Source organism: Electrona antarctica, assembly GCF_951216825.1.
Source record: "Electrona antarctica genome assembly, chromosome: 5".
Classification (NCBI taxonomy): domain Eukaryota; kingdom Metazoa; phylum Chordata; class Actinopteri; order Myctophiformes; family Myctophidae; genus Electrona; species Electrona antarctica.
The window spans coordinates 9197203-9212810 of record NC_136810.1 but is presented as its reverse complement, the minus strand read 5'-3'; the positions used below and the strand labels follow the sequence as shown (position 1 = coordinate 9212810).

At 44.0% G+C, this 15608-nt stretch overlaps 1 protein-coding gene and 1 long non-coding RNA gene across 2 annotated transcripts in view; both read left to right on the top strand.

Moving 5' to 3' along the window:
- Positions 1-15608, top strand: part of LOC306923292 — an 85532-nt gene that overhangs the window by 34161 nt on the left and 35763 nt on the right. Inside the window, exon 2 of the long non-coding RNA XR_013790014.1 lies at positions 8158-8333. This is a non-coding gene — a long non-coding RNA (uncharacterized lncRNA). The remainder of the gene's footprint in view (positions 1-8157; positions 8334-15608) is intronic.
- acyp1 (acylphosphatase 1, erythrocyte (common) type) lies at positions 6524-6832 on the top strand (the record flags this gene model as incomplete). Its single annotated transcript, XM_079501193.1, has 1 exon — positions 6524-6832. One exon carries the CDS (start codon positions 6524-6526, stop codon positions 6830-6832), a length of 309 nt encoding a protein of 102 aa, XP_079357319.1.

Below are 15608 nucleotides of genomic sequence, written 5' to 3'. Positions count from 1 at the left end.
CAATGCAAACAAATCAGTCAGCTATGGGAACAAAAGGGAGCATTCCCATATATGGGCATGGGACAATGACTGACGGATATAGAGATCTTCATATATGGGCATATGGATCAGATCGGCGGTGCAACGTATAGGTGAGGCCTGGGTTTTTACATATTTGCATATTTGGGTCTCAAAGTGGATTATTTTGATACTAAAATCTTCTGTCGACCAATTAATTAATTGGTTAAAGGAGAGTTCCGCACGAGCAATTTCTTTACCTTAAGTTGTAGACCATCGTCACTATATGTATCCATTCGTCACTGAAAAAAACAAACAAACAAAAAAAACACGCTGAGCGTTCCATACCGATTTAGCGGATTTACCCTCCAAGGCTGGCCTTGCGCTATACGTAGATCTCCTCTTCAATCGTCCCAAAATGTATTTATTTTAGTTTACATCTGTTCTAGATGATGTGAAACGCAAGTCCCATGTAGTGTTGTCGTTCCATCACATCCGCATACTGTAGAGCCTACTTTTTTCTTAAAGTGCCAGCGTCCAATATATACTGTATATATACATATTATTTTTTTTCTTCTGTGTGTGTGTGTGTGTGTGTGTGTGTGTGTGTGTGTGTGTGTGTGTGTGTGTGTGTGTGTGTGTGTGTGTGTGTGTGTGTGTGTGTGTGTGTGTGTGTGTGTGTGTGTGTGTGTGTGTGTGTGTGTGTGTGTGTGTGTGTGTGGGGGGGGGGGGGGGGGGGTTAATATGCGCATAATGAATAGAATTCAGTAAAAAACGGCTAGTGCGGAACTCTCTAATACAATTTTCAATGAATCTTTTTACCCCTTCTTGTTCCACTGGTTTGAATTCACTTAAGGGACCACAGGAAGAACACAGTCTAAATAATCACATAATGAAAAGAATCCACATGAAGTCCAGCTGTGTTTGTGTTCCTCGCCTCTCAGTGTCCCCAACGCGAGGTGCTGGCACGGTGACAGCTGTTCTAACCACTTAACCACATACATCTTAATGTCCCTATTCTGGGGCATGTCGTAATAGGCCAACATTCTGAAAGAAAGAACAAGTGGTTAACCCATCATTTATATACAAGCTTCGTGACACATTATGAGCTTACTAGATGTGCTATTTTAGCTATTTAAGAATTCTTGTAATTATAAAAAATAAGTGTGCGTGCATGTGCGTGAGTGCGTGCGTGCGTGCGTGCGTGCGTGCGTTGTGTGTGTTTTGTTCCCTGGCTGGAACCCATACACTGACACCACGGCGCGTAAACAGCGCCTCAAACTGTGACTCCGCCCACAAACGGGGGAAGTTGTGATTTCCGCTCGTTCACTGCAATGCAATTTGCGGCATTTTCAAAACAATATTGAGCAGAGTAGTGATTATCAAACGTATTTGCAATGCCATACGTTGAAAGATATGTTGCCCGTGGACAAGGCACGCTACCTCCGCAAGTTAGATAGCATCGGCATAGATGTTTGTCCGTATGTGATTAAGGATTGGACCAAGTTGCATTGGCAGCCATATAAAATTCCGGGGTAAATTCTTACCCCGGATGTGACGTTTTTGGGCGTTCCTGTCTAGCGTGGTGTCAGTGTATTGAATACACTGTATTCAAATGTCCACTCATGGGTCCTGGACTAAGGATCATTCCAAGTGTGCGATATGCAGCAGAAAGAGTTCAAAAGATGAGACTGTTGACTACCGTATTTATGGACTTGCAACTAAGGCTGCACAATATATCGTTATTGTGTCGTTATCGAGGTATGAACATGCGCAGTATCGCAAAAAGGCAACGGTATCGCAACATCATATATCGTCAATATATCGATATATTGTGAGTGATTTTTGTAATAATGTTTAGTTTTCATGTTGCAACACTTAAAATATAGAATATGACATTTGAATGGTAATATCGCATATCGTATCGATTGCAATATTTGGCATAAATACCAAGATATCCTCAGGCCTGGCAAAGACCATCCTGCAAGGCACTGTACGAGGTGGCAGGAGAAGAGGGAGACAAAAGAAAAGATGGGAAGATAACATCGGAGAATGGACACACTTGAAACTCAGCGAGGCAATGAGAGCTGCCGAGGACAGAGAGAGCTGGTCAGCAGATCGTCTGTGGTGCCCCAACGACCCTCCAGGGTTACGGGATAGGTGAAGGTGAAGGTGACCAAGATATGACATTTTGTCCATATCGTGCAGCCCTACTTTGCAATTATAGTCAGTTTGGCTCATTGGTGACTCTTAAATGCAATTAATTGGACTAATTAGTTCTAAAAGGAGCTGGCTAAACAGATTGTGTTTTTTTATTTATTTTTGCAGATGGTGGGGAAACAATATCTCAATATAATATGTAATATAATATTGCTCACCCATTTTGGGCGGGAGCCCCTTTTGGTGTTAGCATTATGTTATGCTTTAGTTATTGAAAAATAGCAGATCTACAAGCTCATAGCGCGCCAGCGTGAGCTTGTAGATCTGCTATTTTTGAAAAATAGAAGAACCACTGACATAGAAGCATAGCTTTTTCAGAAAACTGTCATTTTCAAACAGCCATTTTTAGAATCTGATCTCAGGTCAAAATGGGTTAATAAGTAATATAAAATTACTTTTTCAAGGAGTAATATGTAATAAGTAACATATTATTCTCCGGGTATTGCCCAACACTGGTGAATTCCCGCAACCAGGATGTTTTACCAGGTCAATGTCATGCAGAAAGTGGGGATGCCAGGGGTTAATGTGGTGTAATGGTGTGCTGTTGGAGCATGCAGAGGAGAGATTGGACAGGGTGGGCACTGGATCGATGCCCCAGCATGACTGCAGGAAATGGGCAAGAGCTCACACTGTCTTTTGCCTTTGAACTGGTGTGGCAGCTGTCATCCAATTTATAGTCTCTATAGAAGAGAGGCCGAGGTGTGTGTCTCTGCACACCAGGACCGCTGTGCACTTTCTGAAGTGGTCGCCGTGCTGTAAACCTCAGTGAAATTGAATACTGAATATGTATGTGCATGTGTTCAATCACACAGGTGCATTTATACAAAAACTTGTGTGACTGAGTGACTGATGTCATGGTAGAGTACAGCAGCAGATACAACACGGTACAATGACCATACAGCAGGAGATATATTTGTTCTTTGTATTTTCTAAAGCCCCTTAAAGCCACACAAGTGCATATACTGAGCTACAACCCAAACAGATTATTTTCTGATTTTTGCCTCCAATATAATTTCCAGCTAAATGCAATGCAGTTATTATAGCAACAGTGTTGTCTTTTTGAGTAATCGACTGTGCTAAAATAAATTAGAATGCTAAATAATTTAAAACATACATAAATAAATTGATCAGTCAAATGTATTTTGGCGTAAGGAGATGGATAGTTTTGGTGAAGGTTGAAATGGGGCTAGTCTCACATTGCCAGCCAATGGGACATCTCCTCCTATACCGATCATCCTGGTACATTTCAAGGACTGTCTAAAGAGGACGAGACGCAAAGACCGTATGGGCGACGCCATGTTGCTCCATGGTGCTCCATGGAAGGAAAGAAACATGCACATTTGGGCATGTGCATCGCCCGTACGGTCTTCGCGTCTCGTCCTCTTTAGACAGTCCTTGGTACATTTAAATTAATTGTATGGGATTTTGGACGGCCGGCAAAGACAACCACAGACAAAGCTCCTCCCACTGTTGTTTTTTTGTAGGACACGACTTCACTGCCTTTACCACACCCACTGGATGGCTCTGCCCACATTAGACTTCACTGCCTTTACCACGCCCACTGGATGGCTCTGCCCACATTAGACTTCACTGCCTTTACCACGCCCACTAGATGGCTCTGCCCACATTAGACTTCACTGCCTTTACCACGCCCACTGAATGGCTCTGCCCACATTAGACTTCACTGCCTTTACCACGCCCACTGAATGGCTCTGCCCACATTAGACTTCACTGCCTTTACCACACCCACTGAATGGCTCTGCCCACATTAGACTTCACTGCCTTTACCACGCCCACTGAATGGCTCTGCCCACATTAGACTTCACTGCCTTTACCACGCCCACTGAATGGCTCTGCCCACATTAGACTTCACTGCCTTTACCACACCCACTGAATGGCTCCGCCCACATTAGACTTCACTGCCTTTACCACACCCACTGAATGGCTCTGCCCACATTAGACTTCACTGCCTTTACCACACCCACTGAATGGCTCTGCCCACATTAGACCTCACTGCCTTTACCACACCCACTGAATGGCTTTACCCACATTAGACTTCACTGCCTTTACCACACCCACTGAATGGCTCTGCCCACATTAGACTTCACTGCCTTTACCACACCCACTGAATGGCTCCGCCCACATTAGGAAGGACCTTCCTCCATGCTTCTCATTACTTGCGTGAGCAGAGCGCGCAAGTACTGTATTGGGCTGCGTATGTCGGTGGCTTCGCTCAGCCAATCAGGGTTTGTGTATTTATGGTGGCGTCGCTCGGCCAATCAGGGTTTGTGTATTTTTGGTGGCGTTGCTTGGCCAATCAGGGATTGGCTGACGTAACAATGGTGCGTTTGGTCATTGGCTGGGTATGCATGCTTTGCATACAGAATGCATTTCTCGTTACTTGCGCAAGCAGAGCACGCAAGTACTGTGGTCGGCTGTTTATGTATGGTACATGGTATGTTGGTATGTATGGCATGTTCGTATGTAGGTCTGTCCTTGGTGGTCCCTAATTGGCTGTTGATGGTGAATTAAGATATGATGGTGACGTAATTATATGTTTCAATGTTGGGTGGGTGGGTTGTTGTAACAAAATTATTGTATTTTGTATTAATGTCGGGTTTCTGTAAAAGTTTGTTGTTTTCGTCTTTACTTTTATGGAGGGGCTGAGAGTACGTTTGTAGAAGTCGGCAGTACTTGCGCGCCATTTATGGCCTACTTGTGTACATGGCGCAAGTTGGCAGCTCGATAGAGTGCATTTCTGCAGTTGGTTCTGCTATGAGGTGTATTTCATTCCAGTCTGGTTATGTGAAACTAACAACCATAATAACCCCCCCCTCAGTTCTGTTTTCTGTACATGTAATGTATCTATTTTGTTGTCTCTTTTCGTCCCTGTCCGTCCGTGTGTCCTTCCGTCTGTTACCAATTAATCTCAGGCACTGTACGCTGGCCCTGTCGCTACAAAACTGTGAACACACATTCCCTGGATGTCAATTCCATACGTCTGCTCCAAAATTTCCAGGACAGCCTTTTTTACAGGATTGGTCCGTTCAGAAGAAAATGTCTCAAATCATGAACGCAGCGTGCAATTTACATGCCAATTTGCACACACATTCCCAATAGCGTGAGGATGAAATGCCATTTGAAAATGTTCAAATCAGGCTTCATGGTGCCGCTATAACAGGCTGATTTGCAATTTTACCTATAATTGCACCGATTTTCTTCCTCCTATACACAGGTTTAATGTTTGTCTTTAGTTCAATGTTTGTTTTGTAAACGCCATTGACAATGAAGGGAAGATTTACATCATAATGTGCCTCATTGTCTCTTTATTGTTAATGGCGTTTAATGTTTGTGTTAATCACCATTACATCAACATGAGTTAGACTTTAATATATTAGCGCCCCTCACTTCACACAGGTGTGATTTTTACTCCTTCATTTTCTGTTAGACTCCCGCAAATCGCTACACGGTATCTCTAAAGTCATGTGATCAATGATCACATGATTTGCCCGTTTTGAACAAAATGCCTCACATCATGAAGGCAGCGTGCAATTTACGTGAAACTCTGCACACACATTCCTACTAGGCCGAAGAATAAATCCCACCCTTTTCACATTGGCCTGTTAGAGCGCCACCAGCAGCCGTTAAGGAGAACTCACGGCCCAGAGCTAGCCTTCTATACACTTTTCAGTTCTGTTTCCAGTGTTGTCTTACAATTGTGAGCTGTTCTGAATTTATTCCTATAGCACTCTTGTAGTAATCGATGTCATGTGCGTAGTGGCGTGCACCTGTAATCCAAGCTACCGGGAGGCTGAGGCTGGCTGATCGTTTGAGCTCTGGAGTTCTGAGCTGCGGCAGACACTGTCGACCGGGTGTCCACACCAAGTTCTGAGCTGCAGTGGACACTGTCGACCGGGTGTCCACACCAAGTTCTGAGCTGCAGTGGACACTGTCGACCGGGTGTCCACACCAAGTTCTGAGCTGCAGTGGACACTGTCGACCGGGTGTCCACACCAAGTTCTGAGCTGCAGTGGACACTGCAGCTCTCCACTACATTGTATTGTTTTTCGATGATCCGAATATGGACATATACGTCACAGCAAGAGTGTATAAAAGGAACTCAGAGCAAGGTACACCTATTGTCAGGGCGGATATTAACATATACACTCATAGTATCAGAAATCCACAGTTTCTGGATTCTGCATCACTTCCCACTGATCTGTCAACCGTTGCCACGGCTCTTGATTTAAATACATGCATTAGGGAATATTTCAAACGTTTCAGAGTATTGTACGTACGGTTCATCATGTCCTCTGGTAGTGGTAAAGACCTAATTTCAGTGGATTATGAAGTGTTTGGCAGAGTGCAAGGGGTATACTTTCGGAAATACACTCAGGCAGAGGCGAAAAGGATAGGCTTGGTTGGCTGGGTGCAGAATACGGATGCAGGAACTGTTCAAGGACAGATGCAAGGCCCAAGCAATGAGGTAAAACAGATGAAAAAATGGCTGAGATCCACTGGAAGTCCCACCTCCAGAATCTCCAAGGCAGAGTTCAAGACTGAAAAGAAGATTCAAGCTCTTGACCACTCAACTTTTAAAATCGTTCGTCCATAGATGTATTGACGAAAACTACACTACAGAAGACTATAGAGCGTCGCAGTCCCGCCCCCTTTGACGACAAAGCCAGGCCCAGGAAATAATTCCCAATGCATTTTTCCCATAGACATTTAAAAAAAGTACCTTTTAAGCGTCGTACAAAGCCAACTCGAGTTGTGACAAATCATGACAGTAAACACAATATTTTGGACCAAACAAATAATTACAAAGAAGAAAAACAAGGAAAAAAAAGTGTTGTAACCTGCCGTTTTTTTTTTTTTTTTTAACAATAAATCATACAAAATACACATGACTTACACAAAGGAAAGAGACAATAAAAACAAAACACAACTAGCAGTCAAAAAAAAAAACCCAATGGACAACACCCCTCCACATTCTGTTGACAATAGTGATTATATCATCTGTAATGTATTACCAATTACAAACCTGCCGTTTTCTTCTTCTTTCTAATTATTTGTTCGGCCCGAAATTGTGTTTGTTGTCATGTCGAGTACGACGCTTAAAAGGTCTTTAAATAAATACTTTTTGAAATGTCTATGAGGAAAATGAACGGGGAATCATTTCCTGGGCCCTTGTAGGGGGCGGGACTGCGACGCTCTATACACACGCTAAATAGCCTTGATTCATGGATGTGAAGAATCGACTGAGGGTGACATTTTCACCAGAAACAGACGATACAAAAGCCACCTCACTGACAATATTCACTGGGGTTTTTTTGGACCACAATTGTTATGAGACAATTTAAAGGTGACCCATTGTTATTGAGTTTGTGTGTACCACATAGTGATGATTTGATTGGCTGAGCATGGAATGTGATGTATGACGATAAGAGCGCCCCTCACTTCACACAAGTGTGATTCTTCTCCATAGAGAAATTACTTCCGTGACCCAGGGGATGAACGATTCACTCATCCAGGCAGCTCTTAGGCCTGACTCACACAATTACAACAGATTGATGTATGGCTGATGCATGAGACTTATTGACTGATGCAAGCTCACAATGCATTTCCAATGCATTTTTGTTGTATGAGGGGGAGGGGGGCAGTCGAAACACAGCCGAAAGCCGTACAACACAAATGTTGTGTCAACCCATGTGACTTCCATTGGAAATGCATTGGGGCAAGATGTAAACAAACCCTTTCTTTACATCTAGCATGCATCAATGTTGTATGCTAGATCGAAAGGTGTGAGTGAGGCCTTAGGAATCCTCCTCAGCATGTTTTTAGGGAAAATCTGGAGCAACTGACAGTACATTTCCAGGACCTCGAACACGGTCAGATTGACTTATACTGAGCAATGCATTTCTTCTCAAACTTCTGCAGCAACTCGAGGTAGAGAAGACCATCCTCCCCTACAACAGCCTTCAAAGCCTGGACGTCCTTAGCAATGGCATAGCAGGCGTACAGCTGGTTGGAAACGTCAGCATGGTCCTTCCTGGTCATCCCATCACCAATGGCAGACTCCGTCAAACGAGACAGAGAGGGTGACACATTGATAGGTGGGTAGATCTGTCTCGTATGCAGCTGTATGTCTATGTAGACTTGTACCGTGGTGATGTATCCAGTCAGATCAGGAATCTGGCGAATGATGTCATCCTTTGACTATATGTTCGTGGCACTTTATGTTAATCGCTAGTCTTTTTTGAGTGGTGTAAACCACTCCTACAATTGGCTTTGTTAGTCTGTCTGTCTGTGCTCAAAAAATGAGCACGGTTGCTATGGTCACCCAGTTCACACGGGTGTGATTTCATTACATCAGACATTACGTCAGACCACAGCTGATCAGTCTATATAAGACCTTACACCACTCAGTTCACACGGGTGTGATTTTTTCTATGATCATGATATGCGTTTAGCCGCTCCAACATTTGACTGTGTGTATTTAGGTGTCTATTTCACCCAAAAATATTTCAGCACGGTTACTGTGGTTATTGTGTCTATTAGTCCATTTCAGTGATGTAATGATTATGTAATCCAAGGCATCTTTTTTGTTTTTTGTCAGTGGTCATATCACAATGGTTTGTGAGCTTGTAGATTGGCTATTGTTGAGGGGCACTCACAATAATAATAAAAAAGCTCTAAAGATATTTTAAAATATATCTTTTGTGAACTGAAATGACAAACCTGGGGTTACCTGGGGGAGTTCCAGGGGGTCCCCAGCTATATAGTTTGGAACCAAATGGACCCTAATGGGTCTGTAACTCAGAGTGTACAAATGGAACCAAATGGACCCTAACAGGTCCATTTGGTTCGGGTTCATTTGGTTCCATTTGTACACTCTCAGAGTTAAAATAACATTGATTTTACAATATGAATTGGGGGTCCCAGAGATAGAAATGCCATTAAATGGGTGTCTGTAGACTAAAGCACATTAAACTGGTTGAGAATCACTGCTAGAGCCGTAGAAATCTTCTCTTATGGGGGTCCCTGGCATATCCTTTCTAATAGGGGGTCCATGGGCAATTTGGGGGTCCTTGACATGAAAAAGTTTGGGAACCACTGCTATATAGCATTCGGAGATTGTGTAATATATTGTCTGGCTACGTGAGGCTGCACAATTCTTGAATTGAATGTTTGAAAATAGGGCTATTAAGTGGTTCATTGTCTATTAAATTAATAATTTCCTCCCTCGTTGGAAGCATCATCTGTGCCTGTGGTGAAGTATAGTGTATTGTTGATAGAAATCCCTGCGTTGGGACGTCAGCAGGGAACTGTGGCCGGAACCAGCCTGAAGGCACAATGGAACCACACAGAGGAAGCAGAGGAGGAGGGGGGATTAGATCAGAAAAACACGAGGAAGCCAACAGCAAAAAGTCAACACAGATGAGAGATGGATATAGTCTGAAACAAGTACTTCCAATTTGTCAATTTTTCTAAAATCGGTGATCTACACAGGCTTGCAATGTGACATGTTGTGAGCTTGTAGATTCGCTATTTTTGGATTGTTGAAGTATAAAATAGGGCTTAAAGGTAGGGTAAAGGCCAGTACGCTTAGTCTACAGGATTTTGAGCCAGATTCGTAAGTGATATTTTTTGGTTAAAACAACGTTTTTTTGTTAAAATGTTAAAGCACTGGTTACAGAGACTATAGACGTGAAGAAGGTGGAGGACTTTAAGTACTTAGGGTCAACATTTCAGACCAATGGAGAGTGTGGAAAAGAGGTGAATAAACGAGTGCAAGCAGGTTGGAATGGGTGGTTAAAAGTGTCAGACGTGTGATAGGAAGGTATCGGCAAGAATGAAAGGGAAGGTGTACAAGACAGTGGTGAGACCAGCTATGTTGTATGGTTTAGAGACAGTCGCACTGAGGAAAAGACAGGAAGCAGAGCTGGAGGTAGCAGAGACTAAAATGTTGAGGTTCTCTCTGGGAGTAACAAGGATGGATAGGATCAGGAACGAATACATCAGAGGGACAGCACATGTTAGATGTTTTAGAGATAAAGCCAAAGAAGAGGCCAGACTGAGATGGTTTGGACATGTACAGAGGTGTTGTGAGTATATCCGTAGAAGGATGCCTAAAGGAAGACCAAAGAGAAGATGTATGGATATAGTGAAAGAGGACATGAAGTTAGTTGGTGTGAGAGAAGAGGAGGCAGAGGACATGAAGTTAGTTGGTGTGAGAGAAGAGGAGGCAGAGGACATGGAGTTAGTTGGTGTGAGAGAAGAGGAGGCAGAGGACATGGAGTTAGTTGGTGTGAGAGAAGAGGAGGCAGAGGACATGGAGTTAGTTGGTGTGAGAGAAGAGGAGGCAGAGGACATGGAGTTAGTTGGTGTGAGAGAAGAGGAGGCAGAGGACATGGAGTTAGTTTGTGTGAGAGAAGAGGAGGCAGAGGACATGGAGTTAGTTGGTGTGAGAGAAGAGGAGGCAGAGGACATGGAGTTAGTTGGTGTGAGAGAAGAGGAGGCAGAGGACATGGAGTTAGTTGGTGAGAGAGAAGAGGAGGCAGAGGACATGGAGTTAGTTGGTGTGAGAGAAGAGGAGGCAGAGGACATGGAGTTAGTTGGTGTGAGAGAAGAGGAGGCAGAGGACATGGAGTTAGTTGGTGTGAGAGAAGAGGAGGCAGAGGACATGGAGTTAGTTGGTGTGAGAGAAGAGGAGGCAGAGGACATGGAGTTAGTTGGTGTGAGAGAAGAGGAGGCAGAGGACATGGAGTTAGTTGGTGTGAGAGAAGAGGAGGCAGAGGACATGGAGTTAGTTGGTGTGAGAGAAGAGGAGGCAGAGGACATGGAGTTAGTTGGTGTGAGAGAAGAGGAGGCAGAGGACATGGAGTTAGTTGGTGTGAGAGAAGAGGAGGCAGAGGACATGGAGTTAGTTGGTGAGAGAGAAGAGGAGGCAGAGGACATGGAGTTAGTTGGTGAGAGAGAAGAGGAGGCAGAGGACATGGAGTTAGTTGGTGAGAGAGAAGAGGAGGCAGAGGACATGGAGTTAGTTGGTGTGAGAGAAGAGGAGGCAGAGGACATGGAGTTAGTTGGTGTGAGAGAAGAGGAGGCAGAGGACATGGAGTTAGTTGGTGTGAGAGAAGAGGAGGCAGAGGACATGGAGTTAGTTGGTGTGAGAGAAGAGGAGGCAGAGGACATGGAGTTAGTTGGTGTGAGAGAAGAGGAGGCAGAGGACATGGAGTTAGTTGGTGAGAGAGAAGAGGAGGCAGAGGACATGGAGTTAGTTGGTGAGAGAGAAGAGGAGGCAGAGGACATGGAGTTAGTTGGTGTGAGAAGAGGAGGCAGAGGACATGGAGTTAGTTGGTGTGAGAGAAGAGGAGGCAGAGGACATGGAGTTAGTTGGTGTGAGAGAAGAGGAGGCAGAGGACATGGAGTTAGTTGGTGAGAGAGAAGAGGAGGCAGAGGACATGGAGTTAGTTGGTGTGAGAAGAGGAGGCAGAGGACATGGAGTTAGTTGGTGTGAGAGAAGAGGAGGCAGAGGACATGGAGTTAGTTGGTGTGAGAGAAGAGGAGGCAGAGGACATGGAGTTAGTTGGTGTGAGAGAAGAGGAGGCAGAGGACATGGAGTTAGTTGGTGTGAGAGAAGAGGAGGCAGAGGACATGGAGTTAGTTGGTGTGAGAGAAGAGGAGGCAGAGGACATGGAGTTAGTTGGTGTGAGAGAAGAGGAGGCAGAGGACATGGAGTTAGTTGGTGAGAGAGAAGAGGAGGCAGAGGACATGAAGTTAGTTGGTGAGAGAGAAGAGGAGGCAGAGGACATGGAGTTAGTTGGTGTGAGAGAAGAGGAGGCAGAGGACATGGAGTTAGTTGGTGTGAGAGAAGAGGAGGCAGAGGACATGGAGTTAGTTGGTGAGAGAGAAGAGGAGGCAGAGGACATGGAGTTAGTTGGTGTGAGAGAAGAGGAGGCAGAGGACATGAAGTTAGTTGGTGAGAGAGAAGAGGAGGCAGAGGACATGGAGTTAGTTGGTGTGAGAGAAGAGGAGGCAGAGGACATGGAGTTAGTTGGTGTGAGAGAAGAGGAGGCAGAGGACATGGAGTTAGTTGGTGTGAGAGAAGAGGAGGCAGAGGACAGGGTGAAGGTCGGAAAGGGCGAGTCATCTGCCTTCATGGCAGATGACTCGCTGTGGCGACCCCTGAAGGGAAAAGCCGAAAGGAAAAGAAGATTTTGATAAAATCAAATCAAAATTGCTATATAGTAGCGATGAGTAGAGTAGGCCTATTTGTTCCGTCACATGGGTCTCCCCGTCTTTCCATCTCTTTAACATATTGATTGACATGTATTTACCCAGTACATGCGGCCACCAGGTGGCTCCACTCAGGAGCCAGTGAGAGATTAATGCAGAAAATGAGACTCTTTAGACAGCCGTGAACTCGTTCGTTGAACCGGAAGTGATTGTGTGATGACTTCACTCCAGGCCGTCATCTGTCAATGTAACCATTAGTTTTCAACTGGCGAGGTCGGATTAAAGTTTTATTAAGCTCTAAACATCGTCCTTTACCTCAATCTGAGCCCTAAAGATGCTTTAGATTTTGATATTGACAACATTTCAGCCAATCAGGACCCATTTATCAGCTTCATTTTTAGTGTTCCAATTGTGTCCGCTCATTTCTGTGTGTCAGTTTGTCTTTTCACTTGTTTCAACTGTTTTAGTTCTCTATCCTGATTGGATACAATTGGTATCCTGACCTGATTTACTTTAGGAGAGTTGAAGGCTGGAACTGGAACTGGAACTGAAGGCTGGAAAGACTCCTGTTACTGAACAAACACTCACAACACACTTATTTTAATTTTAACCAAGGAAATCACTTAAAGGACCACTTCACCACTTTTCAACCTATCTTCATATAATAGGTCCTCACTAATAATCATTCAATCATCACTAAAAATGGCGCAATCTTTTTCTACTCGGTCTGTGTCTCATATGAGGGCTGTGGGCAGTTCAGAAACCGTCTTCCAGTGACATCATCGATGGGGAATACAAGCTAATAGAAACTGCAGGCTTTCTAGTCCTGAAAAGTTGCAATGCGAAAATGGAAGCCATCGTTCTCACGATAATGAAAATCTAAACATTTTTGTAAAAAAATCTTGTTTAAAAACAAATCTGCCTAATGATGATGTCACTGGAAGACGGTTTCTAAACTTCCCACAGCCCTCCTATGAGACACAGACCGAGTAGGAAAGAAATCGTGCCATTTTATCATGATTATTAGTGAGGATCTATTATATGAAGATAGGTTGAAAAGTGATGAAGTGGTCCTTTAATTATACCTAAACCTACAAAATAACTACTAACTAAGTACAATGTTTGTTTTACAATGTAGGCGTATATTAATTTAAAAAAAATGGAAATACAGTGCTTGTACAGTGCTTGGGTAAATGTGAATAGTTACTTTTACACCACTGGTCTGAAGAAAAGTGATGGGGAAGAGATGCGGAGATAAAGAGGCAAAAAGAAAAATGACAATGCAGAGGCAGATGATGATGATGATGATGATGATGATGATTGGGAGGAAGAGAAAGATGTGGTGGTGCATGGGGGCGGGGGGGGGGGGGGGGGGGGGTGAAAGACAAACGAGGCGAGATAACCATTAGGTGCCGTTTAGGGAGAGGAGCAAAAAGAGGTTATGGTTTGTTTGTGTGCATTTGCATGTGCGTGTGTTCATGTGTGTGCGCGTGTGTGTGCGTGTGTGTATTGGTTGGTTGTTTTCTGGTTTGTGGTCTGGTCCATAAAAACCCTGTTAATGGCTAAAGGGGCCGATGGCTTTTACTGCCAGAGGCAACATACTGTAGACCATAATGGGGTGTGTGTGTGTGTGTGTGTGTGTGTGTGTGTGTGTGTGTGTGTGTGTGTGTGTGTGTGTGTGTGTGTGTGTGTGTGTGTGTGTGTGTGTGTGTGTGTGTGTGTGTGTGTGTGTGTGTGTGTGTGTGTGTGTGTGTGTGTGTGTGTGTGTGTGTGTGTCCGCACGCATGCACACACACGTCTATGGTTGTGTCAAAACATCCTGTATAGGAACATGTGAGTTTGTGTGTGTATATCTGTGCACACACACTTGTGCATCTGTGTAACTTGATGGATGTGATCACAACAAACATAAAGCCATTATGTTGTTAATGGAGTCTTATGTCCCTGTCTGCCTTTCTCTGATCTCAGATAGAGAGTGAAATAATCCAATATGGAATATGTTTTGTTTTGGTCAAAAGCATGACAAATGCTAACCAGATAAGAGAGAGAGAGAGAGTCTCTAGCCGTATCTACGCTTCAGAAGCCTAACAGGATTCGTTCTCACTCGAGCTTTAAAAATGAATTCCACCATTTTGTTTAGCTTATATTTTGGACTTCTGAACCCCAGAAATTACAGAGCAAACAACTTGACCCCTGTCAAATAAAGATGTACAATACTGAAAGCAATGCACCTGAACCACTTAAACCCTGATATACATTGTTGTACTTGTGAAAATAGCCTATCTACACCATGCTCTGCTATTGTTGCTTAATGTTCACCTAATTTTCAATTAATGTTTGCCCTTTTCCCAGAAAAGGGAGGTTATGTGCCTTACTTTGTTGGTATTAGTGTTTGTAGTATCAAGCTTTCAAGCTATACTAAAACTAATATTTACAGATTTACAAATGCTAGAAAAAAATCACACCCGTGTGAACTGAGTGGTGCAACTCCCTGTGGGTCTTGAAGTTCCCACAGGGTTCCAGCCCCAGGGTGCCAGCCCCAGGGTGCCAGCCCGGTTCCGGCGAGCCGCCCCGTGTCCGAAACGGTCGAGAAATGACAGAGTTACTCTGTGGGGGAATTAGCAGACACCTCTCCCTCTCTCTCCCCCCTCTCCCTCTCCCTCATCCCGGACACATCACCGGCAGTTTCAAATCCTAGCGCGACCTCTGGTAGGGAGTCGTCATTTTGATGGCTGTTGATAGGGCATTCGACATTTTGGTGGCATAATAGTAGAATGAATTCACCCCCCTGATTGTGCCTAATCTGGGGGGAATGAGATCAGAAGAAGTCAAGTCAAACAAAAAGTCCAGTATACATGAGGTCCATGATTAAAACAATTGGTATTGATAGATGGCACTATTGATTGTTATATGTAGTACCATATACGAATATGAATATACAGTAACCTACAACACGAACATTTCCCTAACATGAACCTGGAGTAATTTCCAGTACAGTTGAAAACAAGCCGATGTGAAAACAGAGCCCTGCACAGCTTCAAGGCGGGAAAAAACACAAGGAAACACAAACACACAAAGTATGTCATCTTGTACTAGGCGATTCTTTCTGATAAATGTCCGATGTAAGCACACACGTCACGCACGCAAGCAAT